This window comes from Balearica regulorum, chromosome 6 (genome assembly GCF_011004875.1).
Source record: "Balearica regulorum gibbericeps isolate bBalReg1 chromosome 6, bBalReg1.pri, whole genome shotgun sequence".
Classification (NCBI taxonomy): Eukaryota; Metazoa; Chordata; class Aves; order Gruiformes; family Gruidae; genus Balearica; species Balearica regulorum.
In genome coordinates this window covers 3212303-3240275 of record NC_046189.1, presented here as the reverse complement: position 1 = coordinate 3240275, position 27973 = coordinate 3212303, and the positions used below count along the sequence as shown (strand labels likewise).

The 27973-nt window shown below is 47.6% G+C and overlaps 1 protein-coding gene across 1 annotated transcript in view; it reads right to left on the bottom strand.

Moving 5' to 3' along the window:
- Positions 1-1512: 1512 nt before the first annotated feature.
- Positions 1513-27973, bottom strand: part of COPS8 (COP9 signalosome subunit 8) — a 53710-nt gene continuing 27249 nt past the window's right edge. Inside the window, exons 2-9 of the mRNA XM_075755932.1 lie at positions 13106-13210; positions 10313-10383; positions 8695-8743; positions 7037-7169; positions 5953-6060; positions 5419-5481; positions 4215-4256; positions 1513-2977 (exon numbers count right to left, since the gene is read on the bottom strand). Of these exons, the coding sequence (XP_075612047.1) occupies positions 2898-2977; positions 4215-4256; positions 5419-5481; positions 5953-6060; positions 7037-7169; positions 8695-8743; positions 10313-10383; positions 13106-13183 (624 nt within the window). The 5' untranslated portion in view covers positions 13184-13210 and the 3' untranslated portion in view covers positions 1513-2897. The remainder of the gene's footprint in view (positions 2978-4214; positions 4257-5418; positions 5482-5952; positions 6061-7036; positions 7170-8694; positions 8744-10312; positions 10384-13105; positions 13211-27973) is intronic.

Genomic DNA, 27973 nt, shown 5'->3' with positions numbered 1-27973 from the left:
ATCAATAAAGCAATTGTCCCATTCCCAGACACAAAGCACGGCATTCCATTTGGCTGCAATACCCTACTTCTCCAAGATTTAATACCTCTAGCTCCTTTACCAAGTCTTAAATGGACAGGTGAGGAGCAGGCTGAGTTTAAAACCTAAAAAACCAAGACAAGCATCTAGACAGAGGAATCAGGCAGCATTTTCATTAGTAAAAAAGGAGAAATAAAAAATACCTGGGAGAGTATTTGAGGAAGCATGGTTTGGTTTTGTAGGCAGCTTCAAATCCACTAACTTTTTCTACAAGGAATCGACAAATGTAAATTAAGTAATCTACTTCATATACAACAGATGTTTCTAAAAACTACACAAATTAGTAGACTAAAGGGGAAAGGAATGGCCAAGGGCAAGTAGCAGACAGTCAGTTGTCATAGTGGAGGAGGCTACCATAAATTACTGTAATACCTATTATATTCAACATTGATAAAGTTCTTTATGTTAGCAAAGATTATAAAGGAATTCAAGAACGCAACAGCAAGCCTGATTATGAAGAAGTGTCTTACAAAACTGAAGTTTCACCTATTTGTTATCCATGTGTGACCTGCACTAACCAGAGGGGAAAATCCTGAATAAGGACATGCAATGATGCCCACCAACCTAGTTAACACTGCTGATGAAAGATACTCGAGTCATTGCCATTATTACACTGAGAACTGGGCAGCAGTCAAGAGATGTTAGAACAGAGCCAGTTCTAGAAAGGATCAGGAAGAAGTAGAAAATATTCTGCTGTTAGGAGTCATGCTATGTCCACTACACAACTAGTAAGAGCGGCAACAAGCAGCCCATCTGAAAAAGGATATTTGTGAACCAGAAACCATAATAAAGGGCAATGAGGATAAAAAAGATCTGAAATAGTGAGGATTCCAAAGCAGGACAAAAAGAATCATGGCCAGGAACACAGTACTCAAGGTAAGTTAGGAGTTAGTGCCATACCCAAACCTAAAAGCCAGCTTAAATTTTACAGCAGACCAGAGATCGCAAAATTACAAACTCGTTAGAACTGGACAGAGAAGAGTCAAGCTTACATTGATAGATTTAATATTAGCTTGGAGATAGACACAGATCACCAGTGCTCACGTTGCTCCTCTCCTATTACCATTAAGTGCAAGTGGCTAGTAATCCTTTCATCATGTCTAATTTTCATGGCTGCAAGCAGGGTTGTCTGCGTGCTACAAACAACTGCAAAGTTGCACAATACATACACAGAAGGGGAAATTTTCATTTAGCTCTTCAAGTACTTTACGCCTTTGAATATTTTAAAAGACATCTGAAGGGTACCAGTATTTTTAACATAAACCATACAATAGCTGCACACAAAGCTGTTCAAAATACCTGCCTAGGCATAACGTATTACACTAATCTTTAACCAGCTCTGCCCAAATTAGACTAAGACGAATTCATTAAAAAACTAGTCAAACCAGAACAGCTGTACTCCAAGGAAAAGTAAAAAAAATCAAGTACGCAAGGTCAGTGTAAACATGTTCTTTAATATCACTGAAGATAAATTTAGAAATCCAAGTCTTAGGTGGGTTTCAAATAAATAATCATTTTGAGTAAGTGTTTACGCATAAAGGGAGCTCTCAAAGCAGCAGTGCACAGTTTATAATTCCTCCCTGCTAACACATCTCCAACAAGAGAATGTACAGTAGGTAGTGCACACTGAAAAAACAATCACAACATACGGCACACTTGCCATCTTCGATGAAACCACTGAATATGATGTTGAAAAGGGGGGAGAAGCAAATGAAGACATGCACTGCCCTTTAAAGCACCACTATTTTCCCCCAGCCTTTTTACCAGCATAATACAAACAAGAAGCCTGGGAATACAAGTCCTCTTTCTGCTTCTAAAAGCCACTCTCAAAGATTAACACAGCAGTGCCCCGATACAGAAAATCTATTCCTCAAACCGACACTGCAGCATAACATATCATCCCCATCCCAACTGGTCTCTACTCAGGGACATCTACTCCAATTTTTAATTCCTCTCCAATAACGGCAGAGGTAATCCAGAAAGCTTAAAGACAGGTAAGAGTTGTTGTTTCTTGTAGCTCCCGGCCCAGTGTACTGAAAAGAACCAAGCCATGACAGGCTTCAAGAAGGTACATGGTTATCCAGCAAAATATCTGGTGTCCTATGCCACTCAAAATTTTCCAGAAGTAAAAATTCTTCCTCAAAGTGAAAATTTGCCTTTCTTAAATGACTCCAATTATTCTGCTGTAAAAATATGCCCAATGTGAAGTTTCTCACATCAAAACAAGAAGACTTAACAATCCAGAAGGACCAACAAGAAAAAAAATCAATTATAAGTATGCCACAAATATACTTGCAAAAGAGTAATTGTAAATTATTTTCTTATTTAAGTTACTGTTTCATCAAAACATTTTCTCTCTGCAGATATGGGTAGGGCAGTCTTCCACTCTTTGTACTTAAGTTCAACATGCAATTGATCTGTGATACGCACTGTAGTACTCACCACAGAAGTACATAACCTACTAGCATAAATTCCTCAACACAGTTAACCTGCTTAGTTAACCTAACTCATCTTTTCTTCTCTGTTTCTAATATATCTGAAAAAAGTTCTGCCTCTCTGCTATGAGTCAATTAAAAAAAACTTACTATGTAATACTGCTGTGTACCTACTGAATAAATATTACAAGAGTTAAAGGATTGTTTCAATTGCTATCTTGGCTTTGGCAAAACACAAATTGGGCTAACATACGCTGTATACTTCACACAATTGAGTAGGGGACGCTGCAACATTTAACAGATATGAAATAAAAAAAATCCTAGATTTCTAAAAATGTCAGTACACAGGATTCCCAAGTTGTTCTGAATACAGGAGCAGGGTAATCAATTTTCAAGGAAAGCCACATAGTCAGTCAATCTGGCCAACTGCTGTTCATTTGGAATTGGTGGAACCGGAGCAGGTTCTACAAAGATAAAACAAATGCATCATTAATGAAATTAAGAAAACAAATCCATCTGCAATACCATCCATCACTAAAGTAAGGAAAAAAATTAAATGCATGAAACTGTCTTATGGAGCTGTACCTTAACTGTATCTTCTACCTGTGCACCTTTAGCTGACATTACTTTTCTGTTAATATCTGCACTTAATGGTGCAGATATTAAGTCCAAGAATTACTAACAGCAAAGATAACTGTAACAGATGTCAGCAGTCTCCAGATTCTTTTTTTTTTTTTCATATACTAGAATCTGGATAATGAAGACTGACAGTACTTCCACTTGACAAAAAAGCTCCTGGAGCTCTGCAGTTGCTCCCTTCCTTACAAGCTGCCATACTGAAGATACCGAATAAATCTGCTGGGTTATCTGACTAACAAAAGGTGGCCAAGTACCACACGGGATGCAGGAGAATGCCAGCTAACCTGAGATTACAGTTTAACAATAGGTAGGAAGACAAGTGACTAAAGCCAGGGAGATAAATTAGGAATTAATCATCAGAAATAAAAAAATAACAGGAAATTTACATTTACTCTCCCTGAAGAGTTAAGACTATCATTCAGGATATGGTTTGAGTAGACATACTGCTAAGGGCTGCAAGTACATGATAGAGGAGGCTGACAATCAGAAGGGTGTTTTCAAAAAGCAAGACCCCAGCTCTGGAAATTGGCTTGGAATTAAACCTGCAAATTTAAGACGCTTTTGGCAACTGTGTTAGCAAGCCACCAATTCAGATCTGCTGTCACTATCTTGAGAACTAAAGACAACAGCATTTTGAGAACCAGCATGACACAATGTATTACACCTCAATCTAGAGCTCAGCTCTGAGGAAAACCAGCAGATCCTTCCCTTCTTATACAGGGAAGATATCAGAAGCCCCATTATCACAAAAGCAATAAAACTGACAAGAGTTGCTTAGCGAAAAAGCCGCAAGTTTTCACCAAAATCCTTTGTTTTACAGGGGCTGTCTACCCCTGCTTTGGAATCTGCTCCTTACTCTCCTTAAAATGTGAGGGAAAGACGACAGAGGGAGAAGCATGTTTCTGTAACAGCTGATTGGGGTGGGGTTTTTTTTGAGGAGGGAATGACAACATTCACTTCTCTAGGACCCAGTTCCCATTTTGTGCTGCTGGTGAAATTGTGTTTATATTAATCACACAAGTTTAGATATATGCAAGTAGATTATACATAAAGAGAAAGTACCTGATGAAGGAATAAATCTGTTAAAGGAAGCTTCCAGCACACCTGAAGAAAAACACAACAGAAGTTATCCCAGTGGACCAATTTTAAACACTTCTATACATCAAGCCAAAACTGGATTAAAAGGTCATTAAAATTAAGCCTGCTCATTTATTTGATTTACTTCACAGCTAAAAAGCAGAATACCCAAGGCTTAGCTGGTTAGACATGCAGCTTCAAAATATATGACAACCTCCAGCCTCTTTCTTTTGCCTCTAAAATAGTCCTTGCATTTGCTTTTGGAAAAGAACCACATGTAACTAACTCTCAGTACTTGTAAAGCACTGCGTATTTTGCAACCAGTTCATGAAATAACCTGATCACATGCAAAAGCTCCCGACTCTTGTTGGTTATATGCCCCAAGGGATAAATTTCAACACCTTGCCTGGCACATGTTTATTACAATGTTCTGGGCTCTGAACACCTAAAAATTGTGCCCATACAAACAATATATTTTCTTAGCCTAATAGATGTTGCCCTTTTACATACGCTGTAATTTGGCTCCTTCTTCCAGAGCTGCACTGCGCAGTTCAAGAGTAGTCATCTCATCTCTGCCTTCATAGCTTAACATTTATTTTTGCCTCAGTCAGCCACAGATAGTGGTTTAGCAAAAAGGAAAAAACCCAAGTATTTTTGCAGGCTGAGCTTTGCGGGAACAGATATTCTGTTATCAACATCATAAGTGATAAAAGATCCAGTAGAGTAAGTTTTAAAAAGCAAAGGAAATTATACCAACAACTTGAGCTCCTCAGAACACAAAGATCCATGAGATCCCTGCCCAAAAAAGCTCTACTTCTCCTGAAAAAATTCTCAGGTTCAAAATGGTATATTTTTACTCATCTTTATTAGATTAAGACATGTCACTTGAGGTCATCCAACTTATGTTCCACTGAGTCAGAGCCAGCAGCAGAGGAGGAGCAGGAGAAATCATAGCATATCCTGTCTACTTTTGTTTAAACAAGTTAATTTGAGGATGTAGTTTAATCCAAACTACTTGTAACCCCAACCCAAACCCACTACATTTCATAAACATTCCATGTTCTACAGCAGCATAAACCCCCATAAAAATATCTAAAAGAATATTGCGCAAAATTTTAATTAAAAACCAACACTTCATTACTAGAAAATGCCTAACTCAACATCTAAATCAAGTAACAGCTCCACCTACCTGGCTTTTTAGGCATTACCATACGAGTTGAAAAGTCTGCTTGCCAGCCCTGTTCTAATACACCTGGAAAAGGCATTTTTACATTTGTAAGAGCAAATGTCTTATATCACGGCTAGAAACACAAAATAAAGATGCACATTAAGACCAACAGAAAAGCATCTCAATACACTGCGTACATGCCACAACTCTAAGACTCTGCTGTAAGCATCTAGACATTTAGTTCAACAGATAAGCTCATGAAAGTAGTAAGAGCGCACAAAACCAGGTTAACCCACTACCTTTGGTCTTCCCTCATTGCTGACATGCTTTAGCACTTCCACATATAGAAGGGGAGGATAACCAATGGTTACTAGTGGCAAATAATAATAAAAAAATCAAACACTTATCCAGAACCAAGACATTTTTTCTCTATCTCCATCACTTCTTTTCATAGAAGTCTCAGAATTTGTACACATCTTTCTATTTACCAGCACTTGCAGCTCTCTGAACTCAATCATCTGCAGAAAACCTATTCAGTGAATAAATGCAAAGTACCTTTCACAGCTTCTTCTACAGGAAGCCCAACAAAGGCTGCAAAATCATCTGCAACTATTGAGGTATATGCCTGAGAAACCAGTCCAAAGGCTCGTCGCCTAGTTGCATCTAAGAGGAGATAAACACTGTAAGCAGACAGTAGACTAATCGCCGTAACTAAGAAATAAGAGAACATGTTTCCAATTCTAACACACTTGGAAAACCACCACCGCACTTCAGAATTTCCCCTTCCCTTCCCACAATTCGCTGAAGTACCACAGCCAACAGCCAGAGGCAACAGCTTGCTCTATGCCAGGACAAAACCCCTCAGAGACCACATTTAACTTCCAAAGGCAGTTTGCAGCATCTTGGGTACTACCACCAGTATGCAAACCAGTTTAGGAAACTCTGCTTCTGATGGCATTCTCCATTTGCAGTAAGTTTGTGTCTCAAATAGTTCAAAAGCAGAAAAAAATGAGGAAAAAAGCAACATGTCAAACTATTCATGCCTTTTTAACCACATCTGCTTTGATACCAAGGCATCTGCAAATCAGTTGTTTCTAAAGCTACAGAGAATTTGTTATTGCAAAAGACCTCAGAAGGCTTTTTAGCAGTCTGTGCTGCCCTCTAGTAGCAAGACTTTGCATATAACTGTTGTACAGTCTATAATGACAACATTTGTCTAAAACCCCATTTAAAAGAAAAACTTCTTCAGAAGTGCCACAAGGTTCTGTAATGCTAAGTCAAGCTCTCTAGATTACTGGTTAAAAGTCTGATAAAACTGGAAAACTAGCGGTCTGTTTTGCCTCTACGGAATGAGACATACGGTGTAGGTATATTCTTTCATGTTGGCATTTCAATCACACACACAATCCTAATTAATAAAAACATTTCCATTCGTTTCCACAAGTTTTGGTAATGAACTTTTTATTTACACCCGATAACTAAATTCCTTTAAGTAAAACCCACAAAAACCTGGCAATCTTCCTGACCATTTCCGATTTTTCATAGTATTAAGTAGTCATCTGTCTACTTCTGTTTGAGCACACAAAGAACTTAAGGCACCATGTAATTCCACGCTACCTACAAAAGGTTCAATTTGTACCTCGAAGTGCTTCCATGATTGGTTGAATCGTCTCGGACCACTGATGCGCACTGATTGTTGTATAGATTCCTGGAAAGTCTCTCTGCCAGATTCTTTGTCCTACTGACCAAACCGCACCAAGTTCAGCATTTGCCTGTTGTGACAGAAAAACAGCAGTTAATCCAGAATGGTGTATTCTCTGCAGCGACTATTGTGCAGAAACCTGTTTCCACTCCCCTCCTTTTCCCATTGCTGGAGTAGATCACAATACCTGCAACGACAAACAGACAAGCATTGGGAAATCTTGTTCTAGCAGGTATCGCTGCTCCAAGTTCCCCTGATCCATCCTCTGCCAAAACTTTCTCACCCACATAAGCAAAGTCTGCTGCCATGTCAGTTATACCAATCCAGGCCAACATACCAGCTAAAACAATCACGGAGGATCGTTTGCACCCAGGCTACTGACTGGAGTTACAAAAGGACAGGCACAGCTCATTTTCTGCTTAGAGTAATGCTTGCCTCTATTCAGTAGAGGCTTTATAAAAAGTGCAGAGGCTGTCTGCACAGGGAAGGCAATTTTCCACTTGAAATTTCATCTTGCAATCTTGACGATAGGTCACACTTAATACGGAGCCATACTCACTACAACTGCTCTCCCACTACTGGTTTTAAGAGCTGCTTCTACTGTGTTACACATTATCATCTGGTCAACTGAACAGCCTGTCAGAACACCAACCAAACACCAAGCTGAGCAATAAAGGTATTATTTTTCAATTGTAACAACCACCGACTTGTTTCTGAAGTTAAGATTCATACTAATCATTACTTGACTCAATTGGTAGAAGATTCATCAGCACACACACATAAGAAAATTCTACGCTTTGAGGTATAACCTTCCCAAAATAATTCACGGAATTAGTTTCCCCCACCAAGAATGATGCTTTACATGAAATGCAAGAAAGCCAGACTATTCACAGAATATTGCTGAGCAACAAATACAGGTTTCAGAAAACGGCCAAGTAAAATTTGGTCCAGATGACTATTGACTCAACTTATGCAATTATTTTCTTAAGAGAAAATTATTTCAGAACCATCTGACAGGTCCCATCTTGACCATGAGGTTTCTTAGTAGAACAACACAGGACACTTGTTTCCTTGTAAATTATGATCTCAAACTAAAAAAAAAATCTAACAACAATAAAGTCTGGAAGCATTTCTGGTATTACATTTAGCTAAGTCCTCAATGTGTCTTTGATCCAAATGCAGTGCAAAAAAAAGTTTCTGCCTTTGAAAAGTTAAATCAACTCAAAGATGTAACTTATCTGAAGTCGCTTTTCACTGCACAAGGTATTCTGCACCCTCACGCGGAACGTGGCCCTGTCCCAGAGTCAGATCCATTGCCTTCCTCCAGCTGACTGCCCTTTATCATGAGGCTTTCTACTAAAAAGTCTACAGATTTACTGAATTCTATTGCACCAGATTATTTGGGAAGGAAAAGAGGTAACAGATGAGTAGCTAGGAGATCTTAAAGATCAACATGCCATCTGCTGGGCAAGCGGTTCACAGCACAGAACTGAGCACAAGGATACTCCAATGGAATCCTTAAGGGGGGGGAAAAAGTCACTATTTGCAAGCTTATGTGAAATTTAGTATCAAACAGTATTTTATGAAGTACTTACAGATTTGATAGCAGGAGGGATTCTTTTCCAAAGATATCGCGCATTATTCCTTAAAAAAAATTGTTAAAAATAGTTCTCAGTAACCAAATGTTTGCTACAAGGAACATTTGTTCAGACGCTATAATTAACAGTCTCAGTGCTTTAAAACATTCTTTCTCTGTCTACTGAAGTAGAAAAACAAAATCACTCTCAAACAGACAACATGACTGCCATAATACAACAAATAGTTCATTAACTGCCTCATTTAACAGCAGTTTAGAAAAAGTTTCCCATTTACCTACCCTAGGCAGCACTGCACAGAAGTTAGTTTTGCAGTTTTATTTTTGGAATAGCTGCCTCTTTGATGAACACATGTACAACTAGCAGCTTTTCATGAAGTCAGCAGTCGTTTAGATCAGCGGTCTCCACACTTAGATCAAGCGCTTCTAACAGAAAAACATTTTTGAGCATGTACCCCCAGTATGTATAAATACATGTATGTATTTATAAATTATATACATGTACGACTGTATTGATATATTATGTACACTATAAAGTATACAAATACAGAACTTAAAAATGATGAAACAAACACCATTTAAAGCTATTTTTATTTTACTTATTAATAGCATAAAAATACTTTCTTCATGTGCCCACACCTCACTTTGCATAGCAAAGATTTACACTGTTCAGTGCATGTTCTTCCCAAATGAGCTTTGTCACGTGCATTCTGGAGTTTTGGACATACTGAAATATTTAGTCATTGATCTTTAGAGCACAAAAGTCAAAGTGAAATGGTTTCAAATTCTCAGAAAGATCTAAAATGCAAACCAGGAGAAAAGACTCACTGCTCTTCATGAAAGTACAATTCTAAAACTCCACAATCCTAAAACCTCAAATTCTTTTGAACCAAGGTTATCTGCATTAAACCTAATACTCAGTATCAGCATTCAGGGAGTTTGCCCTGAAAGAATATGTATCTACAATGCAAGAAAACACTCAAATCTTCGAATGCCCACACCAACGCTTACTTTGGCTCGGTACTCAAACACAGCAATCTCATTTATTTTGCCTGAATAAATAATCAGCAATTTCTCAATAAAACCCTAAACATAGCGAATCAAGTTCACACAGGGAATGGTAATAATCCACCAGACCAAATTCAAAGGATTACTACTTCATGAAGATTTAGCTCATTCAAGCAAAGAGCATCCCTCATTAACACAAACAGTTTAGAGTTATCCTGCTGTAAGTAGACACAAGGAGGAGCAGCAATCTTACTCAAAACAAATGCAGCCTTGAAAAGCTACAAATCAAAACATTGAATTGCTCAACACTTTCCAAAGCAGCCAATTTCACTATTTAAGGAACTTTCTTCCTAAAGCCAATCTATTTTCCTACAGTTCAAAAGGAAGGGCAAGAGCAAAGGAGAACAATTCTTCTGAGAGAGCAAGGGGTGAGCGAGACTTTAATTATGTGAATTTAAAAAAAAAAAAAAAACAAAACAAAAAAACCAGCAGCACTGCCTACATGGATTTTCTTAGTCACACAACCAGTTGCTAACATTCCGGCAACTACAGCTCTAGCTAATAGCGACAAGTTCAGTACCTGAAGTTAAAGATTAATACAAGCCACTTACATGTCATTGTGCAACAGGTATAAAGCTAGAAGTTGGCCATAAACGAGGGGTGTTGCAATTCCTCCAGGGGCCTAAAAAACAAGCACCAATAATCGGGTTACATATTTTAAGAACAAGATATCTTACAAAATACACTGGGTAGCCAAGTTTAATGAAATCTGAACGTTCAAAGCCAGTTAATGTTTTTCACACCACACGATAGGTCTGGACAAAGTGTCAGAGTTGCAATGTTATAGTAATACTGTTATATCTTACAATGAAGCGTTAACTTGCACATGCCAAAAGTTTTACTTAGAAAACTTTGTTTTGCTGCACGAAAAAAGCAAGGTTCCATCTTTCTAATGTTCCAGCTTATGCTCATGAAAGTATGAGCCCACCTCACTTTACAGTTACGCACACTGAGCTGGTTTTAGGCACTCACGATTTCATCTATCTTGAGCTGAACTTCAGTTCAATTCAGGGCACTCCATCAGAGCGAAGTTTCTTCGCTCACTTGAACTGCCCTTCTTAAAAATCCAAACTAAGCTTTGACACTTGCCACGCTTCAGCGGACCTCACAAATCATACAAGTAGAAAAAAATGAATTACAATAAAGTTATAAAATTTTGAAAGTCTATCATCATTTAAAAGATGAAAAGATTTCCAATAAGGTTTTAGCAATTTATCAAAGGGTAGTGCAGCAAGCACTCACAGGAAGCCAATTATGCAGCTATTTGATTTAATTACATGAGTGATTTATAGGCTCATCTAAGCCAAAAGCAGGTGATTATCAGCCCCAGCCATTCTTACACTGTTTCCAGGGCTCATCACCTACCTACAGACACAACAGTTTCTGCAACTGTTCCTTGGATTATGCCCAGTAAAACAAAGCCAGGTCAATTAATAGCTCCTGTTTGAACCGTGTAAGTTTAACCTTTGGTGTTTCTTCGCACTAAAAAGAAAATTAATTAGTTTCTCTGCCAGGAGACTAGTGGAACAGAAGGGAAAGCTAACTACCACTAGACCCACTAGATTTACAGTCTACTGAACGAAGCTCTGTGGCTGCATCTAGCCTGCAAAAAAAAAAAAAAATCAGCCTACCTATCAACTCAACCTGAAACACAAACGCTGTCAGCAGGTATTAGCGCACCCACAAGAATCCTGATGCGGATGCAGACACGCACAGCAAAGAACTTAGCGACTTTGACAAAGCATTTGGGAACAGTTTGCCAGTGGTGCATCTGTTGCCATTTACGCTAGGAGACTCTGCTGACAGACACAGCAGAAACCTTGAGCAGAGCACAGTCTAAGTTCAGTGGCTTTACAAGAGCCCCCAGGGACCCATCGAGGTCCAACACCCACACACTCTGCAGCAGGGAAGCGAGGAGGATACGTTAAACTTCCTCACATGGCTGCAGAAGCAAAGCCCAAAGCCTGCTGGGCACCATCCCTGACACAACCCTCCCACCACTCCACAGAGGCCGAAAAGGCAGCCAGCATCGTCGCAAGTCAGGTTCTGACAGATTGCCCAGACCAAGTATCAAACGCTGTTTTGGAGCTTGCTGAATCTGAACGGGAATAAAAAGGTGCTGTACACACGTGTTCCTCTAAAGGACGCGAACACACCTTCAAAGCGAGTACTAAACCGTTCCCAGCAGGAAGGGCTAGCCACGCTCAACTCTCCCACAGGGTCCAAGGGCACTCTCCTGCTTCTCTGTGCTCACAGGCCCATCGCTCGAGGCAGCAGGTAGCTCCTATTTTCCGCACAGCAACCTCCCTCCAGCTCCATAACCCTCTTCTACAGAATTCAGGGAGCTGCAGCACCCTGCTGAGATCATGAGAGGCACCCGGGCTCAGCACAGAAACACCAACTGAAGCTTGATGATGCACACCCACAAGTAGAGACCCTTTCCATTTAAGGATTCTCTTTTCCACTGCAAAGCCGAGTGGGTTGTCAACACTTAAGTTCTGCTGTGGCAAGACAGCACATAGAGGAACAGCTCGCTCTCCCTTCAATTGATAGCAGAATCAGTAAAGAGTGCATGAAAGAGGAAAATTCAAAGTCTTCCCTTCTTTTCAAATGGCTACAGTGGGATGCATGAGCTTCACACTTGGAAAAGCACGATGAGAGAGGGTCTATGGCTGTCACCCAGAAAGAGCTTTTAATATTAACGTGGTGCCACTTGATTTACCACATCTGCCACACTAACAGTGCATGCGGTCAGGCTTGAAAACTCATCAAGCAATAGAACTTAAAACAGCACAGAGAGGAAGCTCCCGGCGTGCGCTCCCATAACTCGTGTGCCATTGATTTAAGCGTAACCCAGCGCCCCGCTCCCCTTTTCGACACCTTCTTTTTCTCAGCCACGGGAGACACATGGAGACAGAGGAACCTCTCTCTCTCTCACACACACCCCCTCTCCAAAAAGACCCTAATATTTATACTAAAATGCACTCATCTATTTGTCTGCAGCTCCGCAAGCTTCTGAAAAGCTTTTAGGCGGGCGTTTGCACAAAGCGGCAAGTTTAAACACCGAACCCTCACCGGCCTCACACACACTCCCAGACAGGCGCGGAGCCGCCACCAAACACCCTTCCCTGCAGGGCCACGTTGGAGTCCCAAAACAGCGCTTTCGGGCAACGTCCTCTGCCCCTCAGCTGCTGGAAACGCTCGTACCTCAGCACAGCAGCGCTGCGGGGCGGCACCGAGCCCCGAACCTCGCCGGAGCACACGGGGCCTCAGCCCAGGCCCCCGGCACCCGCGGGCCCGTCCCAGTAGCGAATACACACCCACACCCTTCCGTCCCGCGGTACCTCAAGCTCCTGCGTCTCGCACTGCTCCAGGAGCTTCTTGAAGCTGAAGGAGTTCTCCGCCATCACCGCCACGGGCATCTTCCCCTCACGGCTCCCCGCCGCCGCCGCACAGAACCGCCTCAACCTCAGGAGGCGGCAGCGCCTTGACGCTACTTCCGCCCCGAGTAGCGCGCACTTCCGCCCGCGGCCTAAAACACGCGAGCCGCTCTAGCCCCCCCCCCGCTCTTTTTCTGCTCTGGAGGACTGAGGGGCGGGGAATGCGAGAGGGAGGCTTGCCTCTGAGGGGGCGTGGCCAGTGCGTGTGGGCGTGGCCAATGGGGCTGGGGGCGTGGCATCCGGCCCGCGCCTGACTCAGACCCGCATTATTATTTTACATTTTTATTTATTTTTTTTTTTTAAGGGTTAAATTCAACCTTTCCCGCCCTTATTCCTGTGTGTTTGCGTGCAATACCCAGCCCTACGCTCAGGGGGTTTTTTGGTTTTTGTTTGCATCCGTCGCGTATCGCGTCACGCGTCGAGACGGACACCCGCGCCCTTCGCTGCGCGTGGCGCGTGCGGGACGGTACAGCACCTCTCGGGCACGCCTATCCCGTCAAATAGCACGGAATATGCTGAACCGGCACACAACAGCCCATACGCCATTTTAGAAGTGACATATAGACTATTTTATTTCCATTTTATTTCCATTTTATTTCCCCCAGTCCCTCCCACCTTTCCCCGGCATCGGGCTCAGGACCCCGGCTGGTGACTTCACGGGGGGTGTTGTTTTTTTTTTTCCTTTTTTTTTTTTTTTTTTAACTTCTCGATGCCCGAAGGATGAGGTTTGAAGGCGCGCGCGGCACGGAGCGCAGCCTCGGGCTGAGGCGCACGAATCGGTGGAAAATGGCAGGATCGCCACCAGATCTTTGTTGTTACTGGGGCCACAGACACAGACTCTTTAATTCGGGGGGGTAAAATTAACCCAGAGGCCTCGTTTTTCTGCAAACCTTTGCTTGCCGATACAACAAATTCGCTTTCCACCATCACCCACGGCCCTGCCCCCGGTGCTCCTCCACCACCATCCATCCCCAAACACCACCCCCCAAACCATCCATTCTTCCTATTCAGTTGGGGGGACACCCCCCACCCCACCCCCCCAGCCCTTTACAAGAGACTTTCTGCCTGTCCCTGCCGAAGAGCTGCACCACCTCGTTCCAAAATTAGGGTGCCCTAGGTGCAAGCCTGACCCGGCCGTGGCAGGGTGCTCTGGAGGTGTTCCCTGATGCTTTTGGGTTAAAAAAAAAAAAAAAAAAAGAAAAGACTAGGGATGTTCAACCCTCTCGATGCCTTGGCATAAAGGAAGGCTGACTCCTTTTCTGGGGTGCCCCCGTGCTCCGGGGGTACGGAAAAATAAACACAGCGTGCGTTTGCGTTCGCGTTGGGATTTGCCCGGAGGAGAGCATCTCGGCGGAGGGCTCCAGGCGATGGCACTGCTGCTCCGCCGGCTCGGGCTCCGCTTTTCCCAGCAACCCACCTCTCATCCCACATCGATCCCGCCGGCCCTTTGTTGCCCCCCAGCTCCTTGCCGGCGTCGCTTTGACATTCAGACATCTGAGAGGAACGTCGTCCTCACCTTTTGCTCCCGTTCCCAATTATCTCGTGCTTTTTGGGAGGCAGGGAGGGGACCAAAGCAGGTGGCAGCTCGTGATGCTATCGGTGGGAGACCTTCCCTTAGCACCGGGTGCAGGGTTTGGGGAGGGGGCAGAGCATCCTTCCCGGCCCACAGCCGGATCGCCACCGTGGAACGCGTCGGTTTGGGAAGGTTTCATCTCGTGGTGGGTCATCGTGGGGTTCCAATCCTCCATCCCGACGCGATCCTCCTTCCCGATGCCGGCGTGGGAAAGCACGAGCCGGTCCCCAGCGCCATTGGTCATGGTGGGCTGGGGCAGAACCGCAGCATCTCTGCGTGCTCCTTCTCTCTGCGAGGCAAGCGGGTCATTTTTTTTTTTTTGGGGGGGGGGGGGGGGGGGGGGGAAAGGCAGGAAAAATGGAGCAGATGAGAGGTTTCCGCGAGAGGGCACCAGCTGCAAGAGAAACTGCCTAAAAACGTCAAGAAAATTGGAGCGGGGGCCGTGGCTGCCGCCAAACATCCCGCTGTCCCTTTCATGTGAGAAACTTTCCTTTTTGGGGGGGCAGTTAGGCTTTTTTTTTATATATATATATATGTATATATATTTATTACCAGGATTTCATTAAGCTTTTTGGTACAACGAAGGAAGCATTGCTTTCCAGTTCGGTTAGCTGAGCCTCCCGAAGCCACCGTGACCTCTCCGGAAGCGATGCCTCTGCATGGCTGGGGGGGGGAGCCGGAAAAGCTGGTTCCTCTATTTTTTTATTTTTATTTTTTTTATTCTTCCCTCCATCCCTCTCCGCTCGCCTTTCTTTAACACCCCTGGGGAACGTCTCCCTGCGAGCCCCGGCTGCTGCGCTCGCCCTGCTCCGCGCTACCAAGCCGAAAAACCCCTCTGCTGATGGAAACTTGCTCCGTGCCACCAATTTCGGTGCCCTGCCATGGCTTTACCAGGGCATTTTATTTCCTCCACATCCATGAACCGCAAACCCTGTGGTCACGAGAGCTGGGGATGATGCCAGAGCAGCTTGGTGGGTTCTTCAGACCCTTTTTTTTTTTGCCGCAGAAGAAAAGAGGAAACCAAGAGTCGGGGCTGGGAGGTCAACCCTTCGAGAGAGATGCTCTAACGGCATCTCTCGCCTTCCTGTCCTGAGCGAGAGCGATTTCCGCACCATCGCCGGCAGGGTTTGGCTCAGCCCCGGGGCAGAGGCTGGTGGCAGAGGGCTTTAACCCGCGTCTCTGCCGGGGACGTGCCAAAAGACCAAATATTTGCTTTGGGAGGGGCTGGGGGGGGTTTATCGGGGAGCACGGCGCTGGGTCCCCAGCCAGAGCGAGGCAAGGCGGCAGAGCCGGGTGTCACCGGCGGGTTGGTCCCGGCATTAGGAGCTAAATTCGTTAAGAAAATTTTAATTCTGATCGACGAAAAGAGCGAAGCCCTTTGCAAAGAAGGGAACTCCCGGGAACCTGGGCGAACCGCGGCTGCTCGCTCCCGCAGAGACCAGCTCCCGCTCCGGCCATCCCACCTCCAGACCCCTTTTCCCTGGATTTTGCAAAGCCCGGAGCACAGTAGGCCTTCAGGACCAGCAAGCGTACCTCAAAACCACGACACCAGCACCCCAACACCATCGCATCACCCCCCCACCGAGTGATTTTTCTTGCGGATAAGAGCGCAGCCCTTCCCAAGCAGAAACCACCGCGCGGCGCGGCGCAGGCTGACCTCCCGCTGCCCGGCCGGCACCATTCCCATCCCGTGGAGAACAGCTTCTCTTGAAGCAAAAAAGTTTCTTGAAAAAAAAAAACCACCCCGATTTCAGCCCAAACCTGCCCTTCTGCACGCGCGTGCTGCCTCCTCCCTGTCTCTTCTCCCCCCCTTTCCGAAGCCGTTTAAGGCTGCGATAACATTTTCAGGGAGGGAACACGCTAGGAGGGAATACGCTGGTTTGGTTTTTTTTTTTTTTTGCATGTGCTTTACGGTTTTGGCATCGCCAAAATAAAATACAGCAGATCTGCCGTATTTCCAGGATTATTATAAATCTCAGAGGTTTTGGATGCTGTTCCTGGGGTCATCCAGAGCCGGTGCAGGATGAGCTCGGCCCCTGTACGGTGGCATCATCCAGCACCTCCAGACGGCGACCGAGACCGGCCAAGCTAGCATCCTGGGAAATCACGGGGTCATTTATTTTATTCAGGAGCTTCCCTTCAATTCAGGCATTCAAAAGAAGAGGCCAGATTCGGAAAACAGCTGCTCACGTTGGCAAATCTGTCCCGTTGGCAACACCAACCATGTTAAATTAAGGGGAAAACTCCTTGACTTGAAAGGACCCTGATTTTTCTTTGGCCCACGGGCTTGAAAAGCACTTTAAGCCGTGGCCGCTAGCTGTTGCAGAAGTACAAAGTAAACTTTAATGTGATTTTTTTTTTTTTTTTTTTTTTTACTCAGCTCCTGGTGACAACGGCATGAAAAAAAATAATCTCATCAGCTTGCTCGTGCCTTGCGTGGATTTTCATGTGGCGACAGAGACGGATTCCGGTTCTGCCGTCCTGGATGGTCCCAAGGAGCCATCGGTTGTTTTTTCAAAGCAATACCGAGGCATTTCCAAGAAAGATTAGCAGAACTGTTGCGACAGGGTTTTATTTTCCCAGTCGTTTCCACGTGCCGCCCGCGGACGGGAGGTGCCCTCTGGAAAGATGATTACGAGAGGTTTCCCTTTCTCATCTGCTTCAAAAGCTTTGCAGGGGAACAATAGGATCACGATGGGGAAAAGAAGGCGTAATGCAGTGGTATGGAACAATAGGGAAGTTAATTTAATACGAAAGTTAAAGAAAACGGTGGTAAAGGGTCAAGCTGAACATCTCCACGCCCTTCCCGATCCCCTCAGTACCCTGATTTATATTAGCTCCGCCTGATCTAAAGACATTCTTTCCTTCCATGACATCAAAGCTCGCTTTACGCCAGCCATCAAAGGGGACGGACGCCTCGGGTTTAGGAGTTGCGCCCAGCGGAAAGGAAACGGCGAGCGGCGGATGGGAAATTATCGTTTCTTTTTCCCAAACAATTTTTATTTTATCATTTCGATAGGGGCGTTGCCTTCAACTCCAATAAACAAGAAGCTCTCGGGGCGGCGGGGGGAGATGGAATTTTGTGGGTTTTTTTTTTTTTTTTTTTTGGCTTCTCTCCTCGTTTGATCGACACCAACCCGAGGTCTCGGTCAGATGGGTGTTTACTACAGCACGGTGGTATAATTAAAGGAAACACCCCCCACCCTGAAATCAGGCGGCCCCTTTCTGCCCACCCCGGGCACCTCCACCCACCTCCTCTTGTTTTCCCCGAGAACAAGCAAAGGGTGACGGCTTCTGCCGGCAGCTCCGGAGGCAAAGATTGCCCTTTCTTAACCTGCCACGGGGAAAAGAGACCTTGTGTGTATTTAACCTAAACTTTGTTTTTATGACTTTCTAGGCACGTCTGTGCATTTTCCTGTTTTTCCTTTGTTCTACGGGATCCTCAGCCAAGTTTCTGTCCCCTCCCTGGCTCCTGGGCCAGCAGTTCTTGGTCTCCACATATTTTAATCCTCTACGGTGAAGACCTTCGGTATCTTTGAGCAACATAACAGCTCTTCTCCTCGCTGCCTCTCCCACCTCGCTGCTCCCTCGCTTGGAACTCCCTAAAAATCTCCCAAATTTGGGCGGGTGGGATGAAGGATGGGGTGAAGCAGGGGGTGTGTGTGTGGGGGATCCCTGGTCCGGTGTAGGATGTTTGGGGGGGGGATCAACCATCCAGCATGGGACGTGGAGTGGGAAGATCTCCGGGTCAAGCCCAGGGTGTTTGGGGGACGGAGCGGAGGGTTCCCGGTGCTCTGCAGGCTGCAGCCCCTCTCCAGCCGATGCCCTCAGCAGCAGGGTGGGATGCACAAGACATCCCGGGGGTCCTGCTCGCACTGCGAGCCCGGGGGCTTCCTCAGGGCCCCGTGGCCTCCCGGCTCGTGCTGGGGCTGGCCAGGAGCACCCCTCTGCCCCAAGCTGTTCCATGGCATCGGCCGCCTGCGAGGTGGGACGAGCTTCCCGTGCCGGGGGGGGGAGATGCTCCTGCAGAAACCTGCCCGTCCCGCTTCGGCATCCCCCGGCTTAACGGGAGCACGATGCATCGCCGCGTCTCCCGGGGCACGCTTTTCAATCCGTTAATCGCCTGTAATCGCACGTGTGTTAAAAACCACCTGTTCCCCCCCCACACCTCCCGCAAAGCCACCGGGATACCGGGCACGGGTTCGGGTGAGTGTAATAAAAGACGCAATTAGAAAGGCGGGCTTTGATCTCCGGGAGGTAAGGAGTTCAGGCAGCTGTGCCGAAACCTCTCCCGCAGTCACTCTTCTACTTCGGTAACGTCCTAACAAAGAAGATCTTGTGTCCGTGACGCCTCGTTACGGCCCTTCTCCCCGGCCACCTGTCCTTCCCCGCCGCCAAAGCGCGCTGCCTTCGGGGTCCCTTCCCCATCGCCGCTAGCGGAGGGGGCGCGAATCGGATTTCACGGCCCCGACGCTTGCCGAGAGCTGCCGGGCTTTGCTCTCAATTACTCAAAGTCCCCGCCGCAATGGGTTCTTTGTTCCCGCAGCCCTGCCTGCCAACAGCTGGCTTCTCCATCCAGCTGTGCAGGGATGCAGGCGAGGGAGCGGGGAGGCAGCCGGGACGCGGGTCGGCACACGGGGACCCCCTGTGAGCAACGCTGGGGACCCCGAGGGAGGGACGCTTCCCATCCCGCGCGGGGAGGAGAGCCCCCGCTCCAGCTGATCCGCGTCCCGCGCAAGGATGCTGTCGGCTAAAGGGCTGGCCCGGCGGAGACGGAGGGTTAAAGCTGCTTCTGACGAGGAGCTCGCGTGACGCTGGAAGAGGGAACGTGTTGCTTGTTTGCTCTTTGATTTCCAAGGATGGGGTCAAATCTGCATCCTATTAGCAGGATCAGAAAACCAGAAAATGGTTCCGTGATGCCCAGGGGCATCGTTAGATCAGACCCCCGGGGCAGCTCTGGGTACAGGAGGAGCAAGAGTGAGACGCCGACGCCTTGCCGCCCCCGGCGGTTTGCTGTCCCTTTTCAATGTTACCTTGTCCCTCTCCGCCTTTCCAAGATTATAGGGATATACCACAGCCCCCCTGGGCTCTTGGCCCCACCAAACACCCCAGGCTGTCCTCCCAGGGTCCATGCATCGCACCCAAGACTTATTCCCCTGTTCACCACAGCCCCTCTGCGTCCAAGGACGCGCCGTCCTGGCCTGCAAGCAGTTGCTCTTTCGATTCCCGTGGCGAGAAAGCAGAAATTAAAGGCGTGTTTAGCAGCAGAATTGGGGCGCCGGTAGCCCAACGTCTGTTCTGGAGAGGGACACGGTGGGACAAGATGTTTGATTTTTTCATCCAAAGAGAATTTCTCTGGCATTACACCAGCGTCGGTAAAGCGGAATTTAGTGCTGGGAAGTCTCGCCTTGGCAGGAGCGTAAAATCCAACCTCTCAGGTCTTTTCCATCCCTAATTTCCACGGGTCTTTGTCGGCAGGACGGCGAGGGGAAGTACCTCTAAAACAAGGACAAGGGGGAAAAAAAAAAAACCAAAACCCCTTCTGGTCTTTTGCCACATACTTCCCATAACTACTGGAACAAGGCAGGACTGAATAAATATTTCACGGTGCAGGCAGGCACGCCCCGGGCTTTTGGTCCGAGCCCCTCTGATGGAGAGGTCGCTTCCCATCGCTCGGTGGCTTCCTGCGCCGGCAGGAGAGGATGCCCCCTAAAACGTGCTTCAGGCAGCATTTCCCAGGTAAAAAAAAAAAAACCCAAAAGCCATTCTCTATTATTATTTTTTCCTTTTATTTTCATGGAAAAGCCCGGAAGAAAGGGAATCCAAGAAGGAAAGACAAAGACACCTTCTACTCATGGGAAAAACCCGTGTTTCTTACCGTGATCCATCACGATTTTCACTGGGTGCCTGGTGCAGAAGGGTCAGATCTCCATCCCATGCGTCCCGTCCGCCCGCCCTTTGCCCGGGGTGATGCTCCTCGCCGGCTGCAGGAGGACAGCAAAAGTTTTTCATTAGAGAAGTTTGGGATTTATAACAAACTTCATATATATATATTTTTTTTTTTAAATAAATATTTTATATCTCAAGGAGGGTGAATGCACTCCAGGAGAGGTTTTGTTTAGCTGAAAAGCAAGCCTTCCATCAACCGCGTGGGATCTTCCCCCGGTACAAGGGATGCGGGGGGCGAGCCGAAAAATCTCCCCGAGCAGCCCCGCTCTTCGGGGCCGTGTTTTGTGTGCCGAGCTGGGAATTTTTCCTTGCTCTCTGCGATATCCTCTGCAATATCTCAGGCCGGAAAGCCTGTTATTTCCGTGGACATGCCTTTATCTGTGGCACAATCGGGTTTTATTCTTTATTAATTTTTTCCCGAGAAGGACAGGCCAGCCAGTTGGTCCTGGGCAGGATCATGATTTTTATGTAAAATGATGTTTTCTTGTGGGGGGGAAAAAAAAAAAAAAAGACAAAGGAGAGTGAAAGAGACCACAAGCTGGGCAGACCCTGCTCCAGGACGTGCACCGGGACCAAGGCCACCGCGGCAGGGCTGGAGATGCTGCTCCACAAGTGGCTGCCGATACCGCGGGAGCATCCCTGGATGCAGGAGCATCCTTGATTGCTGGTGATGCAGGACCATCCCTCCATCTCCTCCTGATGTTTTCTCAAGATGGGAAGCTTTTGCAGGATTTTTGTCGTGGCATTGGATGTGCCAAAAAAAAAAAGAAAAAAAAGAAAGGGGGAAACTGAGGCACGGCCGCTGGCTCAGCTTGTTCCGAAGTCAGGACTTTGCTTTTCTTAATAATTTCTAATCAACCTGATGGGAAGATGTGCGTACAGGATTTTTTGGGCTATCAAATTTAAAAGGAATATCATAATCAATGAAGGAAAGCCAGCTGTTTAAAAGACTGAAGCAATATCAGTCAGCATTGAAATATTTTTCTAAAAAAAAAAAATAAAAATGACACGCACGCTCCCTCAACGAGGAACTGGAAGAGCGTTTGGCAATAAAAGCATCAAGAATATAAATGCTCGATCAATTTTACTCAAATGGTTTCCAGACTAAAAGCCAGAGCAAGAGACCAATAAACAAGATCGCTAAATTTGGCTTTCCTTTCTGCCTCCGAGCGGGCACCCAACATCGCGCGAGCCCCGCGCAAAGGCTTCACCTCCGGAAAAAACACGACGCAAAAGTCCATCCGCCCTCGGAAAAACCAGCTCGCGCCTTCCGAGCCTCCGCTTTGTCACGGGAGACGTCTCCCGGTCGGAGGGCTGAGAAACGAAACCCTTTCTTCGCCCGCCAAACGCTGCGAGCAGAATTACCTTTCGGCGCAAACGTTTCTGCTGAGGGTCTGCGTTTTTACTTTTTGGCTTCTAAGAGCTTCCGGAGAACAACGCTGATGGAAAACCAACCACGCACGATGAAACAGAAAGTTGTTGTTTCCCCTTTTTTGTAGCATCTTAGCAAATCATTGCTAAATCCCCGCGCTCCCAGCTGGGAACGTCGCGATTGCTGGGAAAAGCTTTCCCTGCGTCAGCCCAAGTTTCGCCGCCCTGACGCGGTTCAGCCCGGCAACGCCGTACCCGCCGTACCTTCGTTCTGACGACGCCTGTTAAAGTCGGGAGCGCTCCCCGGGTGGGGATTGTTCTGCACCCACCCCGTCCCACCCTCCTTCACAGCTGCCGGCGCTTAACTGCTCTGAACGGGGAATTTCGTCATCAAAAAGGTGTCCAAAAGCAGGCTGAAACCACCCTACGAGCGCATCCGTCCTCTCCAGAGGGCTGGGGCAAGCGCGACAGGGAGGACCGGCCCCGCCGCTGCTCAGGACGGGACCCTCCAGGAGCTCTTCTTGGGGGGGGGGATATTTTGGGATGCACCCAGCACCTCCATATTCCACTTCATTATTTAACTTAAGCCGCGGAGCTACCTGTTCTGTAAGAACCCTGCGCTTTTATTAGCCGTTTATTTACAGCACGTGGCATTCCCCACGCGCACGACCTGCTGGCGAGCGCAGGAGGAGCCTAGTTATTTTGCAGCCTTGTCCGATTTACACCAACCACGGAGCAGGCACCCATCAAAAGGCCGGCGAGCGGAGCAGAGCCAGCCCCCGGGCTCCGACAACGCCGCCATTACAACATCCTCAGCATCCCTCCTCCATAAACCCGCGCTCCGGATGGCCGAGAGGGATGCGATCCGGGAGCAAAGCTGATTAGGATGAGGTTTTTTTGGGGCTTTTTTTTTTTTTTAATGTCCGTCCCACGGGTGGGAGCTAGCTGGGAGGTATAACGCCGGCTGGTCCCCATCGCATCCCTTCCCACCGGGCATGCAAAGCTGAGGGAGAAGAGATGCCAGGCGCGGCTCAGTGATGGACATCCCTCAGCAGGGATCCAGCACATGGAAAAACACTGGCTTGGGGATGGAAAAGAAGGGTCAGTCCCGTATCAGGGTTTATTTGACACTGCAGGATGTCAGGTTTCCTCGCCGTGCCTCAGTTTCCCTCTCCGTCTGCCAAGCGGGATGGTCCCGCTTTGCACAGAGCCCCGTAGATGAAAGACACGACGCAAACACTCACCAAACGCTCAGCAGCACCGTCGGCTCCTGCAGAAACTTGCTGCTGTTTTCATCCCATTCGCAAAGACTCGGCGTTTTGCTTTACGAGGACAAAACTAAGATTTCGGAATTGTTTTACGGGATGCGTTTCCCTCTGCGGCGCCTCGAAGCGCTCTTAGGGATCCCTGAAACACCAAACATCTGGGCACAGCAGCAAATCGTAAGAAACAACAGTATGCTCATTGTTTAGCAGCCTTTTATAATCCATCCAATGATTTTTAAATAAACTGGATGGAAAATAATGGAAATTTCAGGCCCTGGAACCCATTATTCCTGCGTACCAAGCCCGATGCCGCTAAACGCAAGAAGGACCCCGAAGTTAATGAAATTCCTGCCTGAACAAACTTTTCTCATGCTGTTTAGTAAAATGACTTGTGCATCATAAAAGCAACATCACTCAAGCTGTTAAAATGTCTTCTGCGGAAAGTAAAGGCAAAGGAGCAGGAGGAATGTATTTGTTAAATTACATATAAGCAGTAATATATATTTAAAATATATCTTTATTAGGTTACCGGAGGTGGTTGGGTTTAAAGCATGAGGACGAATTGATCAACCGCTGTGCCAGCAATCAAAGTCTCCTATTTCAAGGGGAGGCTGAAAAATTTTAACTGATTTTCATACAAAATATCCATCCATCACCCCACCACGCCTGGAAAGACTCCATTTCCAGAGCAATTTTCTGTTTAACAAAAAAAAAGTTTCATAGACAGTTGAATGAATAAATAACTGAATCACTTCAAAGCCCCCAAAGGAGCATTTTTTTTAATTTTTTTTTTTTTTTTTTTTGAAGAACCCATTTGAGATGACCGCATCCGCCTCGTTTCTAAAATTCCTAAATAATCTTCCCATTCTCCCCAAAAGATCTGTTTTGCACGAGAGGAACTTTGCAGAGAAAGAACCTTCCAGCCCGCCCTAATTAAGTTCTGCTTTGTCCTGATGAAGCACATATCTAGAGCTGGATTTTCAAAGCCCTTGTATCCGTTCCAGCTTCCCTCCAAACGGCTGGAAAACACCCTCCGAGGGCTGGTGAGCCCCGATCGCTTTTGGAAGCCCTCGCAGGTGATATATATTGATTATCGCCATCGCCTCCTGCTCTTTCTCAGGGGAACGCAGGGGACCAATTTATCCTTTTTTCTGCTGGATAGGAGCCAGAAAGCCTGGGAGCGTTAATTTTAAGCTTAGTTTATTCTACCTCCCCCACGCCCACCTCCAACTCCTTAAAGTTTTTTAAAAAGAATTTAGCTGGGATTTATTTTCAAGGTCACTTTACGCACGGTGCCTGTGAATAACCTACCCTGGCAGGCTGGCTAACTTTGGGTGTCGTTTATCATTTTTCCTTGCTTCTTTTACTTATAGAGCCGATTTACCGAAGCGCACGCAGAGCCGAGGGCTCCCTCGAACTCAGCCGAGGAGGCGAGGGAGAGGACGTAACCCCAAGAGCTTTCCAGAAGGACTCGTCGACTCAAGGAGGCGGACGACATCCAGCACCGCCTGGTGCCTACGCCCTTCGCGAAGCACGGGGGATTTAGACCCGTGCCCGTAGGCTTTTGTGAATACAGTTGCGCCTGCGCAAGCCCGGATCCGGGTTCAGAAGAGATGTAAAGGCGCTCGCTGCATGCGTCAAATTGAGGTGAAGGTGCCCAGGAGCCTGGAGGTGGTGCAAGAAACCGTCATCTCTCCCTGATGTTGTCTTCCTCAGGGTCCCGGCAAGTTTGAGGGCACTTGGGATAAGCGATGGGAGGCTATTTTGTGTGGCATGGGGTAAAGAGGTTTTTAGATTTCAGGCTGGGACGGAGACCCCCGCCCTTTAGCAAACACCCCCAAAACGTGGCCGTCATCCGCACCCCTCCCTTCCCTGTGAAACGGCTGCATTTCTCGGGAAGAAAACCATCTCCCCTGGAGGATGCTGGTCTGCTGTAGAGCAGCAAAGGCACGGGAAGTATTTTGGACTGCAAGTTTAAGGGAGGTTTCTTGGAAGAAATCACTTTTTCTCCTTCTGCTCCGCTGACACAAGCCTGGAGGGCTCGCTGCGGTTCCCCCCCCCCCACTTAACACCATTGGAGTTGTCACCTCCAATGCCCATGCCTTGGCAGACCCCAGCAGCGCACGCTCCCGGACCCAGCTCCATCTCACCTGCGGGTTATTCGGGTCTCCGGGTGCCCCGGCGATGCCCCATTACTCTTCACGCACATCCTACAGCTCGAAAAATATGAGCTGTTGAGCACAGGCAGATGGAAAAACACCAGCAGGAGGGTGGCCAGTTGACGTCTTTAACACCTGCAGAGGCTTCAGCCTGGAGGACGGGTGGAGGGATGAACACCTTGTGCCATTCCCGGGCGGCGGGGAGGACGGGGAGTGCCTGAGATCACGGCACGGCCATCTCCCAACAAGTCCCACTCCCTGTGCAAGCAGCTCTCCGACACATCATATTTTTTGCCACAGGCTTAAGCCACCAACAGGTCTTTTTACAGTCTTCCCCATCACCTCTGAAACTACCCGAGGCTGATACTGAACAGTCCTCTTTAGAGGATAATCTTAAAAGGCAGAGGAAGGTGTCTCAGATGATGGGAGATCATCATCTCCTGGATGATGTCTGTCCAAAACAAACAACAACAAAAAAAAAAGAGCTGGGCAGATGCCTCCTCCAGCAGTTCTGGAGCAGACTGCTCTCATGGGTGGTGGCAATCACGGGAGCCCAGGCACTGCTCCAATGGGACCAGCGACAGCCCCGATGACACAAATCTGAGGGGCAGCTCGCCCAGCCCACGTTCCCCACGCACCGAAACCTTGTTCTCCTCAAACAAGCCCTCCAAGGTGCTGGTTTCTGCAGGGGGCCGGCGCTGCCTCAGTTGCCTCCTCCACGGGGTGGCCGTGGTCGCCCATTCCTCTACGTTCACCAGCAAGGTTAAGGGTCTATTAAGTCCTTGGGAGCTCAGCCCGGAGATGAGCGCTGGCTTAGGCTTAGTCCAAGCCTGACGCTGATTTAGACACGGGTCAGAAATCCCCAGGGAGGAAAGGCGAGAAGATGGGGGTGTGTTTATGTATCAACAAAAAAGCATCCTTCGTGCTGCCTCTCCCCATTGCTGCGAGTCCCCATCTCCTCCGGACCGCATCAGACCACAAGCACGGCAGGAATGCCTCGCCTTGCGCCGACCACGAGATGTTTCGACCCTGATGTCAGTCCCCGGTGTGAAGGCAGAGCACGGCCGGGGGGGTGGCCGAGCTCACTCGCGTCCCGTCAACCGAAGGCGAGGTGGCCGAGCGAAGGAATTAATTGCCTTGTTTTCCAGCTCTGCAGGCGAGGGGACTGTCTGCAAAGGAGGGCTGTGAGGGCTGATGCCTCTGCCCCCAGGAAAGCTGCCAAGAGCTCAGCTGAAAAAAAAAACATTTGTTTCGCCTCAGTTTGAGAAAACAAGGGATTTAGACTCTGTTCAACAGGAGTGAGGAGCCCTCGCTTAAATCCAACACAGCAGGAAAGAGGGGGAAAATATAGTCCCATGGGGAGTCCTTACCAGGGCTGACACACCGGCTCCTTTTGCGGGTGGATGAACAGACCTTCATCCCCTGCTGTGCCCCCTCATCGCCTGCTGTGCCCCCTCATCCCCTGCTGTGCCCCCTCCCGCACGTCTTGGCTCCCCGTGCAGACGTGGGCACCTCTGGGCATACCCTAGTGCTCGAGTCCTGGGGACAAGTGCCCTTTGGGATGCAACGTCCTGGGCATCCCTTCTTTGCAGCGAGGAGCGGTCCTGCTGCCCCCAGACCTGTTGTGCTGCTTACAGGCACCCAGGGACAACGTTTCCCCTCCTCTGGCTCATTGGTACCACCTGAGTCCACCTTAAACACCGACCACGTGTGGGCATAAAACCTCACAAAGCAGACAGCTGAGCACAAAACTGGAAATACAGTTGCAAAAAAACCTTCCACAACCCCATGCAAAAACAAACAAACAAAAAAAACCTAGCAAAACCCACCAGCGTGTACCTAAAACCTTTCTCCACTCCCAGCTCTCTCCTAAGGTTTCTCCAAGTCTCATCTCCCTGTCCCTGAGCGCTGCCTACCTGAACCCACCCCAGCCCTGGGTTTCTGTTCCCCGCTTCTCCTCGGTACTTATTAAACATAAATAAAGCCTGGAGCCCCCTCCCGCTGTTTCTCCGCTTATCCAGGGCCGTGCGTGTCCTGGAACGGCAAACGGAGCCCGTTTTTGTGTGCCTGGCTCTCCCCGGCCGTGCAGAGCTGACTTTCAGCCCCCAGCCACGCTGCAGCCAAGGAGCTGACTCCGCAGGACTTTGCAAGCCGTTATCTCACGAAGGGTCGTTTTGCCTCGTTCCCTTCTAAAAAGCAGAGAGCACACGCGGCGTTTAACGAAACAGACGGCTGGCTGGACGCTCGGACCGCTCCATCCCCGCCGCGTCCCCTCGCACGTGGGCTCGCGGCAGCGTTGGGGGTTCAGATGGTCTGGGAAGCTGGAGGGATGGATGCTCCAGGTAGTCCCTGCCTCACACGTGGTGGTCAAGCATCCAGTACTCCATGAATCCAGGGGGGGGAGAACAGGCTTCATCTCACCAGGACTTACAGGTGAAGCAAGCAGCCACCACGC